Source organism: Cebus imitator, unplaced genomic scaffold (assembly GCF_001604975.1).
Source record: "Cebus imitator isolate Cc_AM_T3 unplaced genomic scaffold, Cebus_imitator-1.0 Scaffold42, whole genome shotgun sequence".
Classification (NCBI taxonomy): domain Eukaryota; kingdom Metazoa; phylum Chordata; class Mammalia; order Primates; family Cebidae; genus Cebus; species Cebus imitator.
The window spans coordinates 7,931,760-7,946,941 of record NW_016107357.1 but is presented as its reverse complement, the minus strand read 5'-3'; the positions used below and the strand labels follow the sequence as shown (position 1 = coordinate 7,946,941).

The following is a 15,182-nucleotide window of genomic DNA, read 5'->3' as shown; positions in this document are numbered from 1 at the left end:
AGGGTATAAGAAAAGATGATGAAAGCAATTAAATAATTCAATCTTTATTAAAAAATAAAATATATTTTTAATTTAAAACAGGATGGATTGACTTCTCTGCATGAACTGCACTCTGATTTCCTTCCACTTTCTGATTTTGATTGCTCATTTGATGAGATTTCCTCATCAAGTAGTTTTTGTTTTAATTCCCTGGGTTCTTTTATGTTTGAAATGGTCAATATTGCTCCCAGGGTATGGCTGCTTCATGACCTATAAAACTTGGCTTTCTCCCCTTTCAAAAATTATATTATTATTGATTACTATTGGTAATATTTTATCTTTTTTTTTAAACCTAGTTTTTAATTTGTTTTACTAAAGTATCTGGTGACATTGGACTTGCATTTCAGACCATGGGCTTTAAATTAGACAAATAATATTTAATCAGCAGTGAACATTATAATTATGTAGAGAGCATCAAAAATAAACATAAGCCAGGGCCACATGTAGAAATTCAGATTCAGAAAGTCTGTGGTGGTATCCATTGGCATTTGTATTTTTAAAAAAGAAAGAAAAGTAATAAACTCTACAGATGATTTCTATACATACTCTTAATTGAGGACTAAAGTGTTTGAGAAACCTTCAAGTTCCAATGAGTCACAAGTTAAAACAGAAAGACAGTCCACTGTTAGATAAACTGTATTTTATCACAGTTGAGTTAGGGACATATATCAGTGTGACTCAGGAATTTGTTTCTTTAAGTTTAGATGCAGTTAAGATTGTTGTTTCTTAGATATTTCTTGTGCTGAAGAAGAAAATAATTTCTACTGCTACTTTAACAAACAGCATGTTTTAATAGGATACAGAAAAGTGGCTGGATTATTTCCTTTAAAAATACCTTTTAGTTATTAAGCCAGGAGTGGTGGCTTATGCCTGTAATCCCAGCACTTTGGGAAGCTGAGGTGGACAGATTACCTGAGGTCAGGAGTTTGAGACCAGCCTGGGCAACATGGTGAAAACCCTTCTCTACTAAAAATGCAAAAACTAGCCAGGTGTGGTCGCATGTGCTGGTAATCCCAGCTACTCAGGAAGCTGAGGCAGGGGAATCACTTGCATCTGGGAGGCGGAGGTTGCAGTGAGCCCAGATGGTGCCACTGCACTCCAGCCTGGGTGATGGAGTGAGACTCTGTCCAAAAAAAGTAAAAATAAATATAAAATAAACTATTTTTTGTTATTAATAGATGGGGAAAGCCCAATCATTCAGTCTCTGCAATCTAACTTGAGACATATAACAGATGTCTGTACCTGAAGTACAGGGATAGTCTTGGAGGGAACTAAATGGACTCTGTAAGATTTGTCTTACAACTTATGCCAGTTATAGGGTGGCAAATGTTCTACAACACAATGAGCTAAAGCAAAAGTGGAACTGAGGGACACCAAAAATCACAATGTTTAAGTCTAGAAATGGGGTGATTCACCTACATTCATCAGTTATCTGGTGGAAATGGAGATCTGGTATTTTTGGTATGAATTCAAAATTTGATTCTTAAAACATTTTATACTAACCTTTGCAAAGATCTCTTACTATCACTAAATATCTTGACTTACCTTGGGCTTTCTGCAGTAAATTTAATGTTTTTTCCTCTAGTTCTTCAAGAGTTTTGGCATCAAGGGAAATACTCTCCAGTAACTTGGAACGTTGATCTTCTAAATGAGGAACTTCATGAGTTACCACAGTAGACAAGAGTTGATCTTGCAAACCTTGGAATGTTACGGTAAAGTTGATCATAGTAACAAAGTTATAAACCGATGGAAGAAAATGGGGGTTGTCTAATTTTGTAGATAAGTATAACCTAAACATGAGAAAGGCATCAGTTACTCAAAGAACATACAGAAGAAAAGAATGAAACTGATTTATTTAAAAATACATAAACCATTTTTCCTGGAAGTAAACAAGATTTTTAAAAGTGTTTTTCAGCTTTGTATACAAAGTAGGCTTTCAATTTATACTTTATGAATACATTTGCATTGAAGTCTTAAAAAAAATACAACCACAGACTGTGTACATACCATATTTAGTTTACACATAAGGACAGAGTACAGAAAGATGTTAAATAGTAGTTTTGACTTGCCACTAGGTCATTGTGAAAACCATGGTTTTTACCCTGAGTGAGAAGCCAATGGAGGAATTTGAGGAGTGACATGTCTTTTTAAATCAGACTTCTCTAGCAGCTGTCATTTTAAAAAAATTTTAATAGCTTTAGGGGTAAAGTTCATCACATGGATGAATTGTATGGTGGTGAAGTCTGAAATTTTGGAGTACCCATCACCTGAGCAGTGTACGTTGTACCCAACATGTAGCAGCCATCTTGAGAATCCTGGGAGGAGGGGCAGAGGAGCAAGAGGGAAGCTGGGAGACTGGGTAACATGTTAAGAGAGAATGGTGGTGTGGGGCAGAGTGGTGTCAGTGGGAATCACAGTGAAGAGTGGTTAGATTAATAAAGCAGGGACAATTCTTCATTCCACTTTATGAAGGGTAACACTGAAGCTTAAAGATATTATATAAATTGCCCATATCACAAGGCCAGGAAGTGACAGAGTGAGGTCTATCACTAAAGCTTGCCCTCTACAATAGCGGCCTTCAGCACCTTCTCCACACACGTTCCTAACATGGGGACCAGGTTGTCAATTCAGGAAAATGTAGCTTCATTAGCATTTTTATCACTGTTACTTAATCAAGTAAATTATATCCAGCAAGAAAAGAGAATGAGTTAATGCAGTGTTTTCCAAGTTGTAGTCTATACAACACTATTTTCTGGAGAGGGTTTGGTGAATAAAGTGGTTTTAAGTCCTATAGGACTGTTACCGTTAACCCACTTTAAAAAGCCATAAGATCCCTTTTTTGAGTGATACCGATTAAATTATGGAAATGTTTTGGGGAACATACTTTGGAAATTGTTTTATTAACAGAAGAGAGAATTCTCTCTCTCTCTCTCTCTCTCTCTCTCTAAAACAAAGTTTCACTGTTGTTGCCAAGGCTGGAGTGCAAAGGCACGATCTCAGCTCACTGAAACCTTCACCTCCTGGGTTCAAGCAATTCTCCTGCTTCAGCCTCCCAAGTAGCTGGGATTGCAGGCATGCACCACCACACATTTGGCTAATTTTTTTTTTTTTTTGTATTTAGGAGAGACGGGGTTTTACCATGTTGGTCAGGCTGGTCTCAAACTCCTGACCTCATGTGATCCACCCGCCTGGGACTTCCAAAGTGCTGGGATTTACAGGCATGTGCCACCACGCCTGGCCATGTAAGAGAGAATTCTAAGGAGTAATACTTTGATGAGAGACTCTGCAGCCCTGGACAAGGGAGAGGACACACTGACCAACAGGTTTAAGAATCAACACCACTTGGTAAGGAGTCAGTCTGTCAGGAGTCCTGGGAAGAAGTTAAAAGCACTGAGCTAAGGATGGTGAAAGACTTCTAGTTTCCTTTGCTGATTACTTGCTTACCCAGCAGTGCTCTCATTATGGTTGGCTTTTCATGTAGCTTTGCCTGCAAGGGAGAATGTACATGAACAACTCAAACATCTTATTTCCTTGGGAATCATATTTTTGTGGTAATCAAATCTATGTGACAGTGCTATGTGAAACTGGCTAGTGTGAGTCAGTCTCCTGGAGTCTCTTTACTACTGGGATCATGGATGCAACGTTTTTTATCCCCCTAGGTACAAAATCTCTTTTTGCTCTAGGTATTAAATATGGATTGTGTGTGTGTGTGTGTGTGTGTGTGTGTGTGTCATAAAACCCACAGGTTTCATCATGCACAGCTTGAAAAAGTGTTGGTTTGGAGTGACTTGATAAAAATTTGGTTCTCTTTTCTGTACACTAATGAATGCTACTGCCAACACAAAAACAGAAAGAATATTCCAAAGGTAATCTTATTTTTCTTCCATGCAGAAGCTTATCAAGGCTGAAATACAAGGCATTCAATATTTTTTATCTTAACAATATAGACATTTGATTCAATTTAGCAGTGGTACATTACCTAAAATTTGAATTGTATTCAATCTCAGCATCACCAACCCTTATAAAATATTGTCCTTTCTTCTGATAGATATCCTTTTTCAGAATTGCCTTTAAGCCTGGAGCTAATGTCTCAAGGAGATTCTGAAAAACCCAATAGACAAAAATAAGAAAAATCACCTTAAAACAAACTGGTTTTTTAAAAAAGCAGCATTAAAACATTTAAATGTTGAGTTAGAAAAAATGAATACGACCTAGTATTTCATAGCACAACACTATAGTTAATAGTCAATAATAATTTAATTGTACATTTAAAAATAACTGAGAGTATATTTGCATTGTTTATAACACAGAAGATAAATGCTCGAGGGGATGGATACTCCATTCTTCATGTGATTATTACACATTGCATGCCTGTTTCAAAAACAGCTCATGTACCCCATAACTACATATACTTACTACGTACCCACAAACATTAAAAAAAAAAGCTTTGTTAAATATCTGGACTCCAGTTAAAGATAGCTGTAAGAGAATTGAGCATTGAAAACTGTCTGTAGATATATATGTGTGTATGTCTGTTATTATTTTTTCCTAACAGTTACATGTCACTGAAAACTTTTAGTCTTTATGCTCAGTGCATACAATATATGTATCAAATGCAAGGGAAATTAGGCCATACTGCCCACGTACCTGCAGGAGGACACACCCTCCTGTCTTCATAGCATTTTCAATTTTTTTGGTATAATTGCTGTCTTCAATGGAGAGCTCCTGCAGCCTGGATCCTTCCATCTGACGGATCCAGTTGTGAGCTTGCCTATGTGGGTCAATCAGCAATGGCCACTGCTGGCCATTCTTAATCAAGATGGCATTCTCTACTGAATACTGACCACGAGGGAGTCCCTGATTATGCCATCGGCTGATCTGCAATGAAATCATTAGTACTTTCACTATTTCGTAAATGTCTTCAGCTCTTGCATATACTATGGGGTACTAAAAGAGCCTACAGAATCATTGCCTTTAGAAAAAGAAATGTTTAAAAGCACTAAGGAAATAAACAATTTAAAGCAGCTTAGATGTGAAATTTTTGGGTAGGTGAGTAGTCACTAAATTACATTTTTATGTTCAACAATAAGGGTGTTATAATGCCCATCACAAGAAAGATGCCACGGGGGCCTCAAAGGAAATAAGATACAGCACCTGCCTCCAAGGATCTTAGACTCTAATGCATATATGAAACATGAAATAATACAAAATTATACAGATGTAATAAAAGCTACTCTATTTTGCACCTACCACCTGCCAGCCACACACACACACACACACACACACACACACACACACACACACACACAATGTAGTGAAATTACTATAATAACCCTTATTTCTTGGATAGAGGAACTGAGGCTAAAAGATGTTAGGTACTTGCCTAAGGTTATACTCAGAATAAGAAGCAAAGCTACCATTTGACTCAGAAACTGACATTACCTCATATTTTTGTGCCATAACTTTAATTAAAGAAAAGTTGGAAGACAAAGAAATGCCATTTTCAATGCAGAAATTCTCCCATCTATTCACAATCAACTGGCGAAATTCTGATGTTAACATTCCATTGTAGACAATGCATGCTGCTGAAAGAAGTATGTCACCCAAAATTCCTTCTAATTTGTTATCTATTTGATTGATTGTTTCTTGCCATCGCATCTAAATATTAAAATAAAATGAGTTATTCTATATAAAATATATTATCTTGAGATATTTTAAAATTAATGTCTCCAAGTTGGATCTGTCATTGCAATTACTACTGTTGTTCTCAAGCTGTGGCTGTATAAAAGTTAATAATGGATAATATTGAAAAATAAACTATTTTCTGAGAGGGAAATTAGTTTTATTCTTGGGTATGCTAATAGTGTCATATTTGCTAAGATAGATACAAGCCATTTAAAATCATCCTTTGTGTAATAAAGCAGGACAATTTTTTTTTTTCTTTTAGAGACAGGGTCTTCTCTCAGTAGCCTAGGCTGGAGTGCAGTGGCACAATCATAGCTCACTGCAGCCTTGATCTCTTGGGCTCATGTGATCCTCCCACCTCAGCCTTCCAAGTGGCTTAGAATGACACACATCTGCCACCATGCTAAGTTATTTATTTATTTTTTTTGTAGAGACAGGGTCTTGCTACATTGACCAATGTTGACCTCAAGCAACCTTCTAGCCTTGGCCTCCCAAAGAGCTGAGATTATAGACATGAGCCAGAATGATCAGCCAAAGCAAGGCAGTTTATAAAATATCAATCTATTATAATATACTATTAATGTTGTTCAACAACAATAACAATGACAACCCATATTTATTGAATCTTTACTTATCTGCCAGATATTTTACTTTGAAAACTTCATTTGATACCTCATTTGAAGTTGAGTTTAGAAAAGTTAAACAACTTGGTCAAGATCACAAAGCTTCTAAGGGGTGTAACTGGGATCTGAACCCATATTCTCTGGCTGTATGGCCTCTGTCTTTGATCACACAAGTGCTTGATTGGTTGATAAATAAAGCATGTTGAGCAAGAGCCCTTTCTTCTGGTGCTTGGATCTGGGATATGCTGATATTTCACTGCCTCTCAATTTATACACCTGACTTCTCAGGGACATCCATCTGCTTTTGAGAGCAATCATCTCCCTTTGATTGGTCTGTTGTCATAAAATCCTTCCTCTTGACCTTCTATGATATTTATTTAAAAATTAAATTAAAATTATTTTGAGAATTTTATAACATCCCTTGAGATAGCTGAGCTGTAACTAAACTGAGATTCTAGTCAGTTTATTAGGGATTTGACCATTGAGAAGGCAGATGAATCAGAGAAGAAATAAAAAGATGAGCTAAAAGGGTTCAGAAGGCTGACAGAACAAAATAAAATTTTCTTTTTCAGCTGCTCTGCCTAGGGAGTAGCCATTCTTTATTCCTTTACTTTCTTAATAAACTTACTTTCACTTTAAAAAAAGAATTTTCTTTTTCTTTCCTAATGCCATCTCGTCCTTTTTGGTTCCACCCATATTTTATATGTTCAGCTTGGGTTGTTCCCATGCTAGGAAAGGAAAACTAATGACATTTTCATTGAAAGGTTTACTTTGGGCCTCATTAGACAAAAGCGTGCCGACGTCTTCAGAACAGAAAATAACATCAGATATTTGTAACCTGTTACTTCTGTTTTGAAACTACTCAGACAGAATTTCTTTATGAGAATAGGATGTCTACTGATCCCAATAAGAAATTGTATAGTAAGATACTTTCAGAAGGCATATGATATAACCTGCAGTGAAAATAATATCTGGGGGGTTGTTGGGCCCAGAAGAAATTATGGAGGAGATATAAAAACAAAGGAAGTCATGCCTTCTCATCTTCCAGGACAGTTAGTAAGACTGATGCACACTGGAAGCGCCTGCTGGCTGTTGTTTTCCGATTTGCTAATAGTTGTTTTTCAGCAATGGTGTCTTTGTAAGCTGCCTGCAAAGACAGCAAGTGTTCTTCAACCTGAAAGATAATTAATTCATTACTGAGAAAAATATTTTACTCTCATTTTGTTTCAAGAATTTATCTGTCATTTATATAAATATAGTATGTTACCACTTCATTTTCACATCCTGGAAAATTTTTCTGGAGGGATTATATTACCAATGAAAATGTACATTGTAGAAATGAAGTGATTCTTTGATATTGAAATTTGTTTATTTTTAAAATGCCATCTTGCTTCTTTAATATGCTTTTTAAAAAACAATCCTAGCATTTGTAGATTCATCAATTTCTGACATGTTTTACAAGGAAAATTTTATATCTTATTTAGATTCTTTTTCTAAGAAAATAGTTGAACTTTTTTTCACCTCAGATGTTCTGAACAGACCAGAGAACCAAATGAATTTTTGAATTTAAACTGTATGATGAATTGATTGTTAAACCATCCTTGCAGTGTTAGTGGAAAACACATTTTCATGAATAGCTGACGAAATAATTTTTTATTTTTTTGTGTGGGTACATAGTAGGTATATGTATTTAGGGGGCACACGAGATGTTTTGATACAATGCATAATAATCACAACATGGAGAATGGGGTATCCATCCCTTCGAGTATTTATCTTTGTGTTACAAACTATCCAGTTATACTCTTTTAGTTATTTTTAAGTGTACAATTAAATTATTACTGACTATAATCACCCTGTTGTGCTATCATGTACTAGGTCTTATTCATTCTTTCTGTTTTTCATACCCATTAACCATCCCCACCTCCCTCAGACCTTCCCACTATCCTTCCCAGCCTCTGGTAACCATCTTCCTGCCCTCTATCTCCATGAGTTCAATTGTTTTGATTTTTAGATCCCACAAATAAGTGAGAACACACAATGTTTGTCTTTCTGTGCTGTGCCTGGCTTATTTCACTTAGCATAATGACCTCCAGTTCCATCAATGCTGTTGCAAATGACAGGATCTCATTCTTTTTAATGGCTGAATAGTACTCCATTGTGTATAAGTACAACATTTTCATTATCATTCATCTGTTGATGGACACTTAGATTATTTCCAAATTTTAGCTATTGTGAACAGTGCCGCAACAAACGTGGAAGTGCAGTTATCTCTTCAATATACAAGTTCCTTTCTTTGGGGTACTCTGGTAGAATTGCTAAATCATATGGTAGCTCTATTTTTAGTTTTTTGAGGAACCTCCAAACTTTTCCATGGTGGTTATACTAATTTATGTTCCCACCAACAGAGTATAAGGGCTCGCTTTTCTCCACATCCTTGTCAGCATTTGGTTATTGCCCGTCTTTTGGATAAAAGTCATTTTAATTAGGGTGATATAATTTCTCATTGTAGTTTTTATTTGCATTTCTCTGATGATCAATGATGTTGAGCATCTTTTTATATGCCTGCTTTCCATTGGTATATCTTCTTTTGAGAAATATCAATTCAAGTCTTTTACTCATTTTCAAATTAGATTATTAGATTTTTCCCTATAGAGATGTGTGAGCTCCTTATATATTCAGGTTATTAATCCCTTGTCAGATGGGTAGTTTGCAAATCATTTCTCCTATTCTGTGGACTGTCTCTTCACTTTATTGATTGTTTACTGTGCAGAAGCTTTTTAACTCTATGTGATCCCATTAGCCCATGTTTGTTTTGGTTACCTGTGCTTGTGGGGTGTTACTCAAGAAATTTTTGCCCAGGTCCATGTCCTGGAGATTTCCCCCAATGTTTTCTCATAGTAATTTCATAGTTTGAGGTCTTAGATTTAAGTCTGAAATTCATTTTGATAGTGAGAGATAGGGGTCTAGTTTCATTCTTCTGCATATGGATATCCAGCACCATTTATTGAAGACACTGTCTTTTCCTAGAAATAATTTTCTTAAATTACTACTTATCTTGATTACACCCCTGCTCAAAAGCATTTGGTGAATTCTTATAGAAATAATGGATTAAGAATATAGTCCAAAGTTTTGGCTGTCAACTGATGCCTCCCACAACTTGACCCCAGCTTTCCTTCCCAATTTCATCTTCTTTATTACTCCTTTCCAGTTATATTTCTCTTTAGCCAAATTGGTTCATTCTGTATCTCCCTAACATCTGTAAGCTTCTTGTCTCTGGGATTTGGCTCACATCCTTTATACCTTGGCCCTTCCCTTAAAGGGGTATAAACCCCAGGCATTCTGTAAAATACTGATCAACTTCCAGCTGTCATGAAGTCTTAGTCTTGTCAAATCTACACTGATGTATTGTTTATAACAGTTGTTTGAGAAGTAACTTTAAGTTTCCTGACATTATCTCTTGGGTTGTGGTCATATAGTCTTATTAACCCTTATGTTGAGGGTTTAACATGGAGACTTGAACATGGTACGTACAGCACACTTAATTATAAAGACAAAATTGTGCTTATTATGATTTATAACTTCTATTTTTAAGATGCTATCCTGGTGAAAATATATAACTAATTAAAAAATATATATGGTACTTTTGGCATGTTTGATGATTTAGAATTTACTTCTGGCTCACCCATGATTATGGGTTGTTTGCTGTTTCATATATTATGTTGTTTTTGTCTGCTTGCTCATTCACCCATTTTGATACCTTTGAGAAAAGTCCTCTCATGTTACTTATGACCCAGTGAGTTACTATTAACACAAGGGACCTATTAATTAACTTAAACATATGAAATGTCTATTATATGATGAGCGTTGTAGTCCCCAAAGGTAATGTTTTTGATGAATGTCCACGTGATTTAACAAGCTCTGGCATTGTTTTTTCCTCAAAGTTCCTTAGATTTTCCAGAAATATTTTTTTATATTAGGGTTCAGGCAAACAAAAGACCTATTTTTAAAATGGAAGGAAGTATGTAGTTGAGTGAGGAGAAAATTTCCACAAGGGGCTTAAAACTAATGGAGTTAACTACTAAGCTAAGTTTTAAAATATTAAGTGTAAATAATAAACAGTTTAAGTATATTAATTGGATTTTAATGAGTTCAAATACTAGAAACTTCTCATGAAGCCTGTGGTTGAGACATGGAAGGTAATGTGGCTCTGGTTGGAATGTACAGTTTACCTTTTTTCCCCTGCCATTTAAAATATTAAAATTAAAAACAAATAACAGTGTTTAAATACACGTTCTCCCCTTGCCTGTAAAATTTCTGCCGAGTAATCTGCTGTTGCTCTGATGGTAATTCTCTTGTATGTGACATGATGCTTTTGCTGTTTTTGGAATTTTCTCTTTGACTTTTGACAGTCTGACTATAATGCATCTCAGAGAGGAACTGTTTGGGTTAAATCTCTTTGGGGATTTATGAGCTTCTGAGTCAGAATGTCTATATCTCTCTTAAGACTTGGGAATTTTCCAGAAATTATTCTACTAAATAGGTTTTTGATGCTGTTTCTCATCTCTTCTCTTGGAACTCCCAAGATCTGAATATTTTTTTCACTTGATGGGGTCCCATATGTAAGAAAGGCTTTTTTTTTTTTTCATTCTTTAAAATTATTTATTTTTCTTTTTTATCCGACTGGGTCATTAAAAAAGACCTGTTTTGAAGTCTAGAAGTTCTTTCTTCTCTCTCTCTCTTTTTTTTCCCTAGAGGTTTGTTCATTTTGATGATCTTTTCAAAGAACCAACTTTGGTTTCATTGCTTTTCACTATTGTTTTTTTTTTCTATTCTCTATTTTGTTTACTTCTGTTCTAATCTTAATTGTTCTAATCTTAATTATTTCTTTTCTTCTGCTAGCTTTGGGTTTGGTTTGTTCTTTGTCTAGTTCCTTCAGGTGTGAAGTTAGTTTACTGATGTTATTATACATATGTATAAATTATTTTATATATAAATATATAAAAATTATTATAATCTATCTATCTATCTATCTATCTAAATGTTGGCATTTACAACTATAAATTTCCCTCTGAGCATTTCCTTTGCTGCATCCCATTTGTTTTGGTTGTTATATTTGATATTTATTTGTCTCTAGGTATTTTCTAATTTCCTTTGTGGTTGCTTCTTTGACCCACAGGGTCAAAGAATGAGTTAGTAAAGAATGCGTTACTCCTACTTGTAAATTTTCCATTTTTCCTCTGTTACTAATTTCAAACTTCATGGTATTATCGCCAGACAGGATGCTTTTATGGCATATATCTTTTAAAATCGATTGAGGCTACTTTGTGACCTAACACATAGTCTATTCTGGAGTAAAGCTCATTTGCACTTAAGAAGAGTGTGTATCTTGGTGGTGGTGGTGGAGTATTCTGAGTATGTCTGTTAGGTGTAGTTGGTTTACTAAGTTGTTCAAGTTCTTTATTTCCTTGTCTTCTTTCTGGTTGTTCTATCTATGATTTCCTTTTTAAATCCATGATTTTTGGATTGTTTAAGCTTTCGAGTTTTTTTAAAATTGACTTTTAGTGACTCAAATGTTCTAGAAAACAGGGCATATCATTCAGGTTTTAAAATTTACTTACCCAGAGTTTCTAGTAATCGTTGCAAAAAAGGAACAGTTTCAGTAAACTAAAAATTATTTCTTCTTGAATGCCCTGTTTTTCCAAATTGTATAATGTTCAAATGTATTTTTCTTAAAGTTTTGAAAAAAATTCTTTTTCCTTTCTTGGGTTTCTTTCATTCTGGGACAGATATAGGGCTGATATTCAGTGGCATATACTACCTAGGTGCAACTGTGAAATGTTGACATATTCCTGTGGTGATTGCTAAAGGGTCCTGCTCTAGGTCCCAGGAAGCACCTCTGCAACCACACATTGCCCAGTCTGGCCCCATACCTTCTCTTCAAACTCACCGGGAGGCTTCCAAGACTCTGCTTCTACCTGCATGACAAACGTCCATTCTGATCAGTTGGTGCCTATGCCACACTGGTTGCTGAATATTTGGGTATCACTTCTAGATAGAAATATTTTAAAGTGTAGTGGTGTAAAAGCCCATTAAGTGCATGGGCTTTAGAGTTAGACAGACCTTGGTTAGAACATGGGCACCATCACTTATTAGTTTAAGACTCTGAACAAATTTACTAAATCTTTAAAATTTAGTTTTCTCATTTATAAACATCTACTTCGAAATGCTGTGAGGATTAAATGAGGATTAAATGAGCTTAGTGCTTGGAACACAGTAAGTGCTAAATAAACGTTAACTATTATCAACACCTATCAAAACAAAACTCTATAGACTATAAGCTACAATAAAATATTAGCAATAAATGATATAGCTATATAAATTCAGTTCTAATTTATTTTCTTCAAAAATATCCAATCCCTTTATTATATCTCAGTTTACCAGAAATGCCAGTGGGGCCAAGCAGGTGGCAGAAATACTTGAAGTAAGGCGGGCTGATTACAGCCAAGTGGGAATGCTAACCCAGAGTTGCCAGCTATCTGAGTTTTCAGGAAAAAACAGAAAATCAGATACTAAGTAAAGTCCCTAGATTTTAAAATGCTGATTATATCAAAATGAGGTGAGGGGTGGGGAGACTGTAATAGGCCAAAAGATGTCAATGTATTAAATTTCCCTGTTAGTTTGCCATCTCTGGAATGTATTAGTTTGCCCACTCTCAAAATGTATGTGAGCTAAATAGGTAACAGGGATATCAATTCTAGTTCCAATTCTCACAATGATAATGATACTATATTTTAATTTAAAATCAAGACATTTAAGGAATAATCACGCATTTGCCAAGAAACAGTATAGTGATATAAACAGGTTAAGTAGAGTTTTTTTTTTTTTTTTTTGAAACAGAGTTTTGCTCTTGTCTCCCAGGCTGGAGTGCAATGGCGCAATCTTGGCTCATTGTAACTTCCTTCTCCCGGGTTCAAGCGATTCTCTTGCTTCAGCCTCCTGAGTAGCTAGGATTACAGGCTCCTGCCACCAAGCCCGGCTAATTTGTATATTTTTAGTAGAGACATGGTTTCACCATGTTGGCCAGGCTGGTCTTGAACTCCTGACCTCAGGTGATCCATCTATCTCAGCCTCCAAAAGTGCTGGGATTACAGGTGTGAGCTATTGCACCTGGCAAAGTACAGTTTTTTTTTTTTTTTTTTTAAAGAACACCGATTGAAAAAAAAAAAAAAGAACACAGATTGATATTGTTTAAGGCTTTGGTAAACTGAAGTTGTAAAGATCTCCTGAGAGAAAGTTGGTGAAATAGTAAATTAATAATATTATAAAGACAATAATAACAAACTTTATAGAGTGTTTTATTATGTGGTAGGTACTAAAAGTTTTACATATATTATTAATAACATTATCAATATTATTAACAATCCTCACAATTAATCTTTTCACATCCTATATTATTATTCCCATTTTATCTGAAACTAATAAGCTTTTCTGAGTTAACTACATTGTCTTGGTGTTTTGTCTTATTTTGAGAATTGAACAAGTAAACGTATTTCTTACCAGCTGTAAACCTCTTTGTTTCTCAGCCAGTCTTTGTCGTGTAATTTTAAGGACACTTTGAGCTTCAGCCACTTGGATTTGTTTAGGGCCCACAACCTAAAAGAGAATGTCAGAACATTTAAGTGTGGAAAAAGACAGATTTACTGTTAAAATTGCTATTTGTATTTGAAAGACATTTACAGATGTCAATCATTACAATTAAAGTTTCCTAGAATTATGTGTATATGTGGGGTATAAAATAGCCTATCGGTGAAACATTAAAATAAGCAAATACTAGCATAGTTGTCAATAAATAACAAATTTAATAGAAGCACTTGACATCTGTGTGAGTTAGAATAATATATTCCATGAAAGTGTTTCTCCTTAGGAATCTTTTCCACTCAAGTTCATTTGAGGATTGTTAAATAAAAATCACTTCTGGGATGTTGATGTGCCACTTCCAAATCATGACAGATGTTTAGGAGGAAAAGCATACCTTTTGTACTTCATGGTAGTTATTCAGAGCAATAACCCACTGGCACATGGAGCAACAAGCAACAGAAACCAGCGCAATCTTGTTTGGGTTGAAATCAGGTAAGGTTAAAATTTTTTTTAGCTTCATGAAAACCTAGAGAGTATACAGTTAATGTATTACATGAGAAAGAAATATTATTCACTTGAAGTTTTCCCCAGTCTACACTAGATTGAAATTTTATTTCATATAAAAATATTTGGGCTGGGAATGGTGGCTCACACCTGTAATCCCAGCACTTTGGGAGGCCAAGGCAGGTGGATCACCAGAAGTCAGGAGTATGAGACCAACCTGGCCAAGATGGTGAAAGCTTGTCTCTACTAAATACACAAAAATTAGCTGGGCATGGTGGCACACATCTATAATCCCAGCAACTGGGGAGGCTAGGGCACGAAAATCACTTGAACCCGGGAGGTGGAGGTTGTAGTGAGCCAAGATCGTGCCACTGCACTCCAGCAAGTGCACAGAGTGAGACTCCATCTTAAAAAAAATTAACTTATCTTCAACAGTAGAATCAAAGACACATACCTGGGTACAAAAATGATCCTAGTGGTTGGGCACGGTGGCTCACACCTGTAATCCCGGCACTCTGAGGGGTCTGGGGGTGGGGGCGGATCACAAGGTCAGGAATTCAAGACCAGCTTGACCAATATGGTAAAACCCCATCTCTACTAAAAATACAAAATTAGCTGGGCATGGTGGCAGATGCCTGTAGTCCCAGCTACTCTGGAGGCTGAGGCAGGAGAATTGCTTGAACTCGGGAGGTG

The 15,182-nt window shown here is 35.7% G+C and overlaps 1 protein-coding gene across 1 annotated transcript in view; it reads right to left on the bottom strand.

Moving 5' to 3' along the window:
- Window positions 1-15,182, bottom strand: part of DNAH14 (dynein axonemal heavy chain 14) — a 400,020-nt gene that overhangs the window by 46,549 nt on the left and 338,289 nt on the right. Inside the window, exons 63-69 of the mRNA XM_037737730.1 lie at window positions 14,380-14,511; window positions 13,905-14,000; window positions 7,381-7,521; window positions 5,482-5,697; window positions 4,687-4,917; window positions 4,019-4,140; window positions 1,585-1,829 (exon numbers count right to left, since the gene is read on the bottom strand). Of these exons, the coding sequence (XP_037593658.1) occupies window positions 1,585-1,829; window positions 4,019-4,140; window positions 4,687-4,917; window positions 5,482-5,697; window positions 7,381-7,521; window positions 13,905-14,000; window positions 14,380-14,511 (1,183 nt within the window). The remainder of the gene's footprint in view (window positions 1-1,584; window positions 1,830-4,018; window positions 4,141-4,686; window positions 4,918-5,481; window positions 5,698-7,380; window positions 7,522-13,904; window positions 14,001-14,379; window positions 14,512-15,182) is intronic.